This window comes from Camelina sativa, chromosome 20 (assembly GCF_000633955.1).
Source record: "Camelina sativa cultivar DH55 chromosome 20, Cs, whole genome shotgun sequence".
Classification (NCBI taxonomy): Eukaryota; Viridiplantae; Streptophyta; class Magnoliopsida; order Brassicales; family Brassicaceae; genus Camelina; species Camelina sativa.
Genome location: NC_025704.1, coordinates 24,337,086 through 24,347,601, shown reverse-complemented (window position 1 = coordinate 24,347,601; position 10,516 = coordinate 24,337,086). Strand labels below are relative to the sequence as shown.

At 35.4% G+C, this 10,516-nt stretch overlaps 2 protein-coding genes across 2 annotated transcripts; both read right to left on the bottom strand.

Annotated features, from left to right (window-relative positions):
* LOC104772784 lies at positions 1,329 to 2,477 on the bottom strand. Its single transcript, XM_010497359.1, has 3 exons — positions 2,357 to 2,477; positions 1,803 to 2,212; positions 1,329 to 1,673 (listed from the first exon to the last, which is right to left on the bottom strand). The coding sequence occupies exons 1-3, from the start codon at positions 2,475 to 2,477 to the stop codon at positions 1,329 to 1,331; spliced, it is 876 nt and encodes a 291-aa protein (XP_010495661.1).
* Positions 5,099 to 6,605, bottom strand: LOC104772783 (putative FBD-associated F-box protein At1g05080). The gene is made up of 3 exons (XM_019241938.1): positions 5,703 to 6,605; positions 5,483 to 5,617; positions 5,099 to 5,389 (listed from the first exon to the last, which is right to left on the bottom strand). Exons 1-3 carry the CDS (start codon positions 6,603 to 6,605, stop codon positions 5,099 to 5,101), a joined length of 1,329 nt encoding a protein of 442 aa, XP_019097483.1.

The following is a 10,516-nucleotide window of genomic DNA, read 5'->3' as shown; positions in this document are numbered from 1 at the left end:
TTGTGGTAGATCTACCATCTTGTACGTATCATGTTGCATGATAGAGTCTATTTCAGCTTTGACAGCTTCCTTCCAATAAGGTGCATCAGGTGTAGACATAGCTTCTGCGTATGTTCTAGGTAGATTTTTAACTAGAAATGCCATCATCAGAAAATCATCACCAAACGATTTAATTTTGCGAGCTTGTTTGCTTCGTGTAGGTTCCAGTTCTGTTTCTACAGAAGTAGTATTACTCAAAATATTGCCAGCTTCAGAGGTCGCTGCATCTCGTTGTTCACGAGTCCATTTTTGAGTTTTCCTACAGGGAAAAATGTCTTCAAAAAATGAAGCATTTCTTGACTCCAAAACTGTATTCACATGGATATCTAGAATATCTGATTTATGAACCAGAAATTGATATGCACTACTGTTATGTGCATATCCGATGAAGATACAGTCTACGGTTTTTGGCCCAATTGTGACCTTTTTAGGAGGTGGTAAAGCCACTTTTGCTAGGCACCCCCACACTTTGAGGTATTTGTACGAAGGTATTGTACCTTTCTAAAGCTCATATGGTGACTTGCCAGTCACCTTATGCGGTATCTTGTTGAGGATGTAATTTGTGGTAAGCAAAGCTTCCCCCCACATGTTCTGGGCTAACCCAGATTCCCGCAACAACACATTCATCATCTCTTTCAGAGTTTGATTCTTTCGTTCTGCTACTCCATTAGATTCTGGCGAGTAGGGAGCGGTTGTCTGATGTATAATGCCTTTTTCTCTGCAAAATGCATTGAACGGATCATTATATTCTCCTCCTCTATCACTTGGAACTACTTTTATAGTTTTCTGAAGCTGATTTTCTACTTCGAGGGTGAACTCTTTGAATTTTTCCAGTGCTTCATCTTTGCTATGCAAGAGATATACATAGCAATATCTTGTGCAATCATCAATGAAGGTAACCAAATATTTCTTACCACCTCTAGTTTGCACATACTTTAAATCACATAAGTCTGTGTGAATTAAACCTAGAGGTTCGGTTGTTCTTTCAAAGCGTGGTGAGGGAGTTTTAGTGAATTTGGCCTGTACGCACACTTCACATTTTTCTTGGTTAGTTTTGAATTTCGGAATCAAATTCAAGTTTTGCATTTTTTGCATTGTTTTGTAATTGACATGTCCTAAACGTTCATGCCAAGTAGTAAACGACTCAACCAAGTAAGCAATAGGGTTTTCTTTCATTTCAGCAACAGAAGCAGAAGCTACAATTTTCGGATAGACTGTCGTTACAGACAACTTGATCAGTCCACCCTTAACAAAACCCTTTCCCAAATACATCCCATTTTTCTTAAGAACTAACTTATCAGCCTCAAAATTGATGGAAAACCATGCTTTCTTAGCACTGTTCCAGAGATGAGATTCTTCCTCATGTCAGGTACATGCTTCACGTTCTGCAAGGTGAGCTCACGATCAGAAGTTAGTTTCAGAACCACTTTTCCCTTACCTTCAATCTTGGACATCACCTTGTTGCCCATGAAAAGCTGCTCATTTGACTTGTTATGCACATAGGTGGTGAACATGGTCCTATCAGAGCATATGTGTGTGGTAGCACCAGTGTCATAGTACCACTCCACTAGGTTGTTTTCCACCATGTTACATTCCGTAACCACAACAACCATGTCTTCTTCAGTTAGGTTTGCCTGCAACTTGAGATCTTTTGCTTTGCTTTTGCAAACATCAGCCTTGTGTCCAATCTTACCACAATGATGACACTTTCCTTTGAACTTCCTCTCAAGGTTGCTCTTCTTGAAGTTTGGTCCAGATGACACCTTCAACGGTTTATGAGGAATAGAGATCCCTTTACCCTTGCCTTTATACTTGGCCTTATGCTCAGCTACATGAACATCATGCCCTTGGTTTTGAGCATCCGAATGAGCTCCACGATTGTTGTCCTCAACTCTCAACCGATGGATGAGATCATCAAGAGACATTGCCTTACGCTTGAAGTTAAGGTAATGCTTGAAATTTGACCATCCAGGTGGAAGCTTCCCCATCAAGCAATTCGTTTTGAAGACATTGCAGATCGACATCCCTTCCAAATCGGTCTCCTGAAAGATCCGTTGAAGAGCTTCCACTTGTTCCATAAATGGTTTGGAATCCACAATCTTGAAGTTCAGGAACTTCGTAGTTGAGAATTTCTGCATCCCATGCTCATCAGTCTCGTATTTGGTCTCCAAAGCTAGTCACAATGCTTTTGAAGTCTTGTACATACTGTAGAGGTCATACAGATCATTGACCAAACGGTTCAGAATCTGACCTTTGCAACAATAGTCTCCTTGAGCCCAGCTATCCATACTTCCAACCACCTACACATCAATATCACCTTGTGGAAGCGTTGGTGGATCCTCTGTGAGATGTCGTTCCATGTTCATGCTGGCCAAGTAGTAGCGCATCTTGTTTTGCCACGTTTTGAACCCAGCTTTGCCATCGAACTTATCTGGCATCATCCCTTGGAAGCCGAAGGTGGTATCCCCATGTGGGTTGATCCATTACCGAACAGATTTCGGCGCACGTTTTCCATACCCGAATTGGTAAGCTTTGTGTTTTCAAGTTCTTTAACAAGACGTAAAGCCAACTCTGCAGGAGTTTCAATAGGGGTTGCAGGAACCCTAGCACCGTCAACGTTGTTGGTGTTAATAAACATATCTGATTAATATATTAATCAAATAATTCAAGTAATTAAAATACACTGAATTAGTTTTGCAAACTCGCTTAACAAGCGTTCGCAGAAACTTGTTTCACAAACTCACTCAATTAAGAGCGTTTGTGGAAATCAGAGAGAGTAGAAAAGAAAGAATTAAAGTAAAAGTGTTCTTCAAAAAACTTTCCGCGTAAGCACCGAAAGATGAAAGCAGAAACAGTTTTTCAGAAGATTTTGAAATCGTTTATAAAAAAAAAATCGAAAAATTCTCAATCCGTTTATAGCGATAAGCAGAAAGCGGATTTATTGAATTAAGACTGTTAGGAGCGCAAAAATCGAATTGAAAAAATATGCGAGTTATATTTAAAATAACGAAGTCATGAACGAATCACAACAGCATAATATTAAGCAGAAAATAAATCACGGAGGCGAGATATGATATCTCTTTCCTTAATTCAATAAATCGGGCGTAAGTGCTTTCGGACAATCACGATTTATGAATCCCAGGATACAACCGATCACGAACTATTACAGTAGCACACCAGTAATAGAACTCAAGCGAACAGATCTTCATTATACTCTCGAGACTACTAAACAAAGAACTTACTTTGACTAAGCAAGGGAGAGGGAGAGAGATATTCAGAGGAAGGAGTCTTTGTGTTTTTTTAGTGTGAGAAATAATGAGAGACTATGTCTCTATATATAGTGGAAGGAGGGAGGTCTCAGGAAAATATTCACTGAATATTCTCGGAGTACTGACCAACTTTGCTTGGAGTTCACACCAAGTCTTTCCAAAAAATGAAATGAGCCTACAGCAGTCTCAAGAGCCCAAAAGCCCAAGAGTTCAAGAGGCCACGGCCCGTTTCCTATGTGAGATTTTTTCCCAAACATCCCAAGTAACTCACTTCACACTCTTATTTTGCATTCAAATCAACTTCATTTTGGACGTATGAGTATACCATCTTGTAGTACTCGTTACCAGCTTTCCATTGCACTATCGACCCGACAATTCCTATCAGCCATTGGGCCGGAATTTGTCCGGAAAGTTGCCAGAAAGTCACTGTCCCAAAACCTGCAATTTCTTAAACTTGTTTCTGAAAATTCGGTTCCAACAGAGTTTACGTTGGGATGCCAATGTTAGAGAGAAAACGAACGTCTTTGATCAAGAATCAAGAATCGTATCACAGGGTTCCTTCTCGTGATTATTAGCAGAGCACCAACAGCTCCGATATCTTCTTGTAAGAACACAAAAAGATCATTTCAGACATCCAAGTGTTTGTGACGTGTCTATCTACACAGCTCAGCTTCCTCTATTCACGATTTCTGCTATATGAAACTTTAGTTAACGAGGATAAACTCGTGAACAGAGTAAACAGAGCTTTTTAGAAACCAAGAGCAGCTGAAAGTTCAAAACCTAGATAGATAAATGTTTTAACACATTGATGGAATGGTGAAACATTCAAATTGCACCAGAAAAGCTAGAAATGATTAAATATATATGTAGTAGTCATCTTCTCAACTAAAAAGAGAACAAAAACTGAAGCCTCAGTCATTATAAGTGCTGTTGAAACTTGGAGAACGAGGAGCTTCTAAATTCAAAGGGTTAATTATATTAAAAAAAAAAAAAAACAATAATTATTGTTGTTCATTTAGCTAAAAAGCATGAACCAACACACATAAATAGAATGAAAACTGAAAAATTTGGGAACATTAAAAAAAAAAACTACCTCAAAACAACACGAGTCAAAATATATCATGATCATCAAAATCAGGCTTGATCTACGGGTTTCTTATCTTCGTTAGTAGAGAAAGCTCCATTAATTAGTAAGGCAATGAAAGGCTTTAAATAAAATATACTGTTGCATCAGATTCAAAAGTTCCGTTTGTACTAGATAAAGATTGACCGGAAAGCTCTGTTTACTCTTCTGTTCACGAGTTAGTTCCTATTTTCTTCGATAAGGATTTTCTGATTTTCCCAATAAGTTTCTTATGGCACAGCACAAATAAGCACTTGGATCTCTGAATTGATCATTTCGTACAGACTGTATAGGATTTTAATATCTAGATAGCAATTAGATTACAGTTATATATATATATTGGTCTGTCTGATCAATATGCAGGATTACCTGTGTACCCTACTGTTACTGGCTTACTGCCAGCTCAAGCACTGCAAATATACGAGTAGTAATCCCATGGACAGGGTAAAACAATGAAGACTAATTAAGATAAAGGTGTGCACAGGGCAAATAGTAAAATAGTTAAGTGTTGAATGCTGATGAAAGTTGGAGATCTTGTGAAGTAAAATAATGTATGAGAGAGTCTATGAATTCTTGTATCTGATGATAGGAGGGGATGCCTTAAGATGTTGTTTCTTCTCTGTTTAGGAGAAGCTTTATGTGTAAGAATCCCCTATGAAAATTGTGTCTAGGTTTTGAACAAAAGTTGCGATGTAATTGAAACCCTGGGAATAGCTTTCAACTCCTTCATCATTGTGTCTTTGTCTTTGAGGTTTAAGTCTGGCAATGATCTCATGGAGATTGTTGCCGTCTCCAAAATTTTAGAGGTAGTTAGGATGTATTCCACCAATTCTATCTCTTCTTCTCTTCCCGTATAGTCTATCAACTCAAACTTCTCGAGGCTTGATGACAAGCATTTTGGATCAGAGCCCGTTTCGTTCCACAAAGGAGAGGCAATAGGGGGTTTATGGGTTGATCTCTGAGAAACAATATGATCAATATATTAGACGCCAACATATATATATATATATGGTTTAGATAGATTTATTATTAGTGAGGAGAGAGTACGTACATAATCAACTATAAAACACTTTAGCTTCGGAGTATTTTCAAGGAATGGCACAAGTGAGTCCATCCAGTCTGAGTCCCATGGACGTATCCTACACGTTGTCAGCCGAGAGAATTTGATGGTTGTGCAACACAGAATCTGCCATGGTGAAAATATTGGGCATAAGTAGATGAAACAATATGATCACGACGGAAGGAAGAGAGAGAGAACGAGAGAGAGTTACCATTTCGTCTGTCAAATCCAACTCAAGAAAGGAGACTGCGGAAAAAGATCTTAAGAAGTTGTCTATATCAGGAAAAGACCGATCAATGTCGATATAAACTTGCTCGAAACAAGGTGTATTCTCGATTGAGCAAGAGTCTCCTGAGTAATCAGTTATGTCAAACTCTGTTAATGCAGGAGTGTCAATAACCAAGCACCTACAGGTATCTTCTTCTACATCATTGCAATCATTAACATACTCTAATTCCAATAAAGAAGGAACTTTCACAGTGAACCTTTTGACATTGTCATCCTTTATCCGTTTAACAAACATACTCTCGAGGACGGAGCAGCCTGATAAGAGCCTAATGAGAGATTCATCGTTTTTATACACCACACAGTCTAAGCAGAGCATTGTTAGTGATGGGAGGCAGGCGGTACAAGGAACATCCACGAGAATCTTGTGGGAGAGATTCAGTAGCTCGAGAGTTTTGCATGAGTATAGACTATTGGGCAATCTTGCTGGATCTGCGGACCAGCGAAGCTCGAGTGTTAGCACAACCACTCGGCGATCAACAGCCTTCGCAACACACTTTCCCACATCAGCATCACTAGGACATCGTGGACCGAGTTCTATCAACAACAAAGTTAAGACTGGTGCTTTGAGGAGTTGCAATGACTTTTCAAGAAACCACCAAACGCTCCTCTTGCTCTCATAATCTTTGTTTTCTTTGTAGTCAAGTTTAGGCAACATCGTCCACGTAAATCGCCATCGTTTAGACAGAATCATGGTGGTCACTGCATCTTTAGTCGGCACATACTTGAGTATGTTTACAAGCAAATCTTCAGGTAAAGCACTGATCATGTCTTCACCAACTCTCTCTTCAATTCTCCCACCACCACAACTTTTTCTTGTTTCCAACATCTTCACATGCAGGCAAATTAAAACCCTAAGAGAATAAGAATAACGAGAGCTTAATAAAAGAATATTTTTGTTACTTTTCTTTTTCTCCACGGTTTCTTTTAATTATCAATTATTTAATTTATTCATTACATAGTATATTATCTTTTTGTCATTGTAAATTTTTAGTTAGAAAAACACAAATTCGATTTTTACTGGAGCAAATAATATATACCTGACTATTAGAATTATATGTTGAATTTTATTGAAACTATTTAAATATGAAATAGTTACCCGTATATTGATTTTAAATTTTAAAACCGATGTATCTTTCAAACATTCCATCTTGTAATATAATATAACTAACTGCACTATAATAAAATATAACTAATTGCATTATAATAAAATCAATTTTAATTCTATGGACTCCGTATAACAGATAAGATTATAAAATTTCAAAATAATATGAGCATTGTATAAAAGAGAATTTTTGAGATATATCTTTTTGTGTCTTTTTCAAAAGTATATCTTTTAGCTGCTCATTTAAAATATATACTAGGTTAGTACTCGTGCTACGCCACAGGATTATTTCTCATTTTTTTTGNATATGAGAGGTTCATATTTAATATTAACATGTTACAAGATAAAATCTAAAAACATGTACATTACTACTTAATTATTCTGATTTTTTTTTTTAATTTACGCGGGCCTTATCTAGTCATTACATAAAGCTTTATTTCAAATTTATTCATTAACAAGATCGTAACATGTGTCAACTGTATCGATGTCAACACTTATTAATTCTAAATTTACTAAAATTTATAAAAGTAAAAGAATATAAAAGTTCTAAAAGAATATGTGATGTTTATTGACAATATATATTGTATAAACCTCACAAAGTCTGTCAATAAACATCACAAATTCTACAAAGACTTTCACCTTTGTTCAAAATGCCTTAATATTTGTAGTTATATAAGTTTTTCTATATGTGACCTCGATAGTGTATTTTCTTTGCTTTTAAGCCCAAAAATGCCTTCCAGGGAATATAAAGTGCAGAAGCAACAAACGAAAATCACTGCTGTCATCCTAAGGATACCTCCGAATTTTGTGAGGTCAGCCTCGTTTCTTTAGATTACCTTTTTCTTGTGATCTTGTGCATTGCTAATGCAACACTCTCTCCCATACTGTTTGGCCTGGTTTAGTGAGTCTGTGAGTGTGAGACTGAGAGTTGCCAAATTAAAAATCTATCTCTCAGTATCGTTTAATGGTCTTTCTTAGACTTTGCAGTTTTTATCTTATACTAAGTTAGTACCCGCGCTACGCCGCGGGATTATTTCTCATTTTTTTAAAATAATATTTTGTTTTGTGTTTTCTGAAAAACTAATTATTTTCAGTTTTTTTTTGTTATTATTTGTTGCTACATATTTTAATTTATTATCATCACTTTCAAATCCATTAAATGTATCTTACCGAGTTAAACATTTCATTATCTAAACATTGACTACATAAAATTTTGATTACTATGATCAATCTGCTATCGAAATAGAATTAACGCATCCCACTTATAGAATTATTTATTTCTCATTTTATACCCCACCGGATCAATTCCATTTAACTTAATCCATAATTTTATATTTATACATTAATTTCATCTAATTTGTATTAAACATAGACTTTGTATCTACAATATATTTTATGAAAACTACCCTATGTTTTTTTTTCTCTTTTTCTAAACTAACTCTTTTTTTCATAAAAAAGACAGTCCTATCTTCACTATTAAATTTAAATACATATTTACTCTTAAAAAAAATTGTTTTTAAATTTTCGTGATTTTATATTAACATTTGAAAAGAAGAAAAAGCATTAGGTAGTTTTTAAAAAAAATGATTGTAGATACATTTATTCAAAAACTCTCCTTATTTAAAGTTTTAGTTACTCATATACTTTGTAAAGAAAAGTTAGAATGAAGAATTTCAATTTTGGAATTAAAAAATAGGTTTCAATTTCATCAAGACAATTAGATCCGTTGACGATCTTTATGTAGACTTCATTTAGGAAGGAGCATCTCAGAATGTGCATTAGATTTTTAAAGAGGCTAATTCCTAATTGAAAATCACACGGTTGGTTTGAGACTAACCACAAAAGACAACATATAAACTTTTAGAAAACAACAACATTCAGAGATAATAGATCTAAGCCTCACACTCTCACTTATGCGTCGGATAATCTATGAAAGCACTTGACATTTGCACTGCTGTAGAAGAAGAAGCATCATCCTCCAGAAGTTATTCCCTTGCACAAATCAGAACCTCCACTATCCCGGGCCTCATTGGCGTCTTGTAATTTTCCATTTCTCTTGGTATTTTAACCAAAAAATCCCCAAGTGTGCTTCAAATTTATATGTGATAATTGATTCGCCATCATTGACGTCTTGTACTCATCATCTAACTCTTTGTTTATCTCTCAAATGCTTCTTTGAAGCGATGACGTTTAAACTTTTCAAGCTGTAGAAACTTCCTTGAACCGATCACAGCTTCAGCAAATCCACCGATGTCTCCACTGTCGAAATGAAGCAAGTGTTGGGTATGTAATTATCAAATTGGGCTTTAGTATCAAGTTTAGTGTTGTCGTAAATTGTGTTTCGACAAAAGTCTTTCTTCTTAAAAGGAGAAGTCAAGATCGACGGTTTTGCTCTTTGTTGGTTGTAACAGGCAGAGAGATCAGAGATGGCTGAAATCTCTGATAGGAGGTTAGATTTTGTGCATATAAAAATAAGAGTCCAGCCTTCAATTTCATAATGGAAAAGAACTTCTTCTCTTTTCTACTTCTTCGTCTCCTCCTTCTTCTTCTTCTTTTAATTTCTGAGTTTGAGAGTTTCATCTCTTTTGAATTGAGTGCACAGTTCAACTGAGAGCAGAGTAAATCCTGGAGTGAGCCGTCTTGGTTATCTTGCACTGGGATTAGGCGGTTTTTTGCTCAAGTGTAGTAGATTCTCTACGGCTATGCAACTTAAGCTTCTTTGTTCTTTCTTGTTTTTTCTGAGTCTGAGTCTGTTCTGATTCCAACTGCAAGTCTTTGATTTGTCTAATTAAATGATGGAGTCCTATGAGTTTGATATACTCTCCCTTTTATTATTTATCAAAGATTTTCTGAGCTCGATTCTGTGTACTCATCGACAATCTCATACACCTAAGTCTTTGAGTGCCTTATTTTAGTTATATACATCTCGCGTTATGCAACCCCTCTTTTTTAATTCCAACTACCATGATTCCTATGGTTAGAGTTAGAGGGAGAGAGAGAGTGAATAAAGATAATGACGTGGAAGAAAATAAAGCTTATATGTATTAATCGAAATGTTTTAATTGGCTATTCATTTTAACTGATGTGTCAGCACCAGCTTCAATGTTGAGGCTGATGTGTCACACCAGGAATGCAACACATCCTTATTTTATTGTATTGATTCTTCATCAAATCTGAAAATTTTATTAAGTTGTATGGAGTTTAAAAAGTACTTCTTAATAATAACTGATACTTGGATAATTCATGTGATTATAAGGTTTATAAGAATTTAAAAGATATTTTACAAGGTTTAAAATTAATGTTTTACAAGAAATTTATATGGTTTTTATTAAGTTTTTAATAAAATATTTATAAGGTCATTATAAACTGTTTATAAGATATTTATAATAATTTATAATGTATAAAGGTAATTTGTGTATGTTTTTATAAAACTACACACTTAGGGGGTGTTATTGGATTGAGGATTTTAATAGATTTTAATTAATTCAGGACATTAGTGGATTTAAAAGTCTAATGCATTTGTGTGGACTTTATAATGCATATAAGGTGGATTTGAAAGTCATTGATAATGTATTTTTGGTGATTGTTATGGATTTTTTAAAAAGTTATTGTTAGAAAAATATATATATATATAT

Bases quoted from the DNA above. Each gene is read 5' to 3' on its own strand.
- LOC104772783 (XM_019241938.1), bottom strand. From the start codon at position 6,605: ATGTTGGAAACAAGAAAAAGTTGTGGTGGTGGGAGAATTGAAGAGAGA. The intron at 5,618-5,702 runs GTAACTCTCTCT...TCACCATGGCAG, and splicing joins TGGATTTGACAGACGAAATG to ATTCTGTGTTGCACAACCAT. The intron at 5,390-5,482 runs GTACGTACTCTC...ATTGTTTCTCAG, and splicing joins AGTGTTTTATAGTTGATTAT to AGATCAACCCATAAACCCCC.
- LOC104772784 (XM_010497359.1), bottom strand. From the start codon at position 2,477: ATGCCAGATAAGTTCGATGGCAAAGCTGGGTTCAAAACGTGGCAAAAC. The intron at 2,213-2,356 runs GTGATATTGATG...CATTGTGACTAG, and splicing joins TCCACCAACGCTTCCACAAG to CTTTGGAGACCAAATACGAG. The intron at 1,674-1,802 runs GTGTCATCTGGA...CTCAAGTTGCAG, and splicing joins TTCCTCATAAACCGTTGAAG to GCAAACCTAACTGAAGAAGA.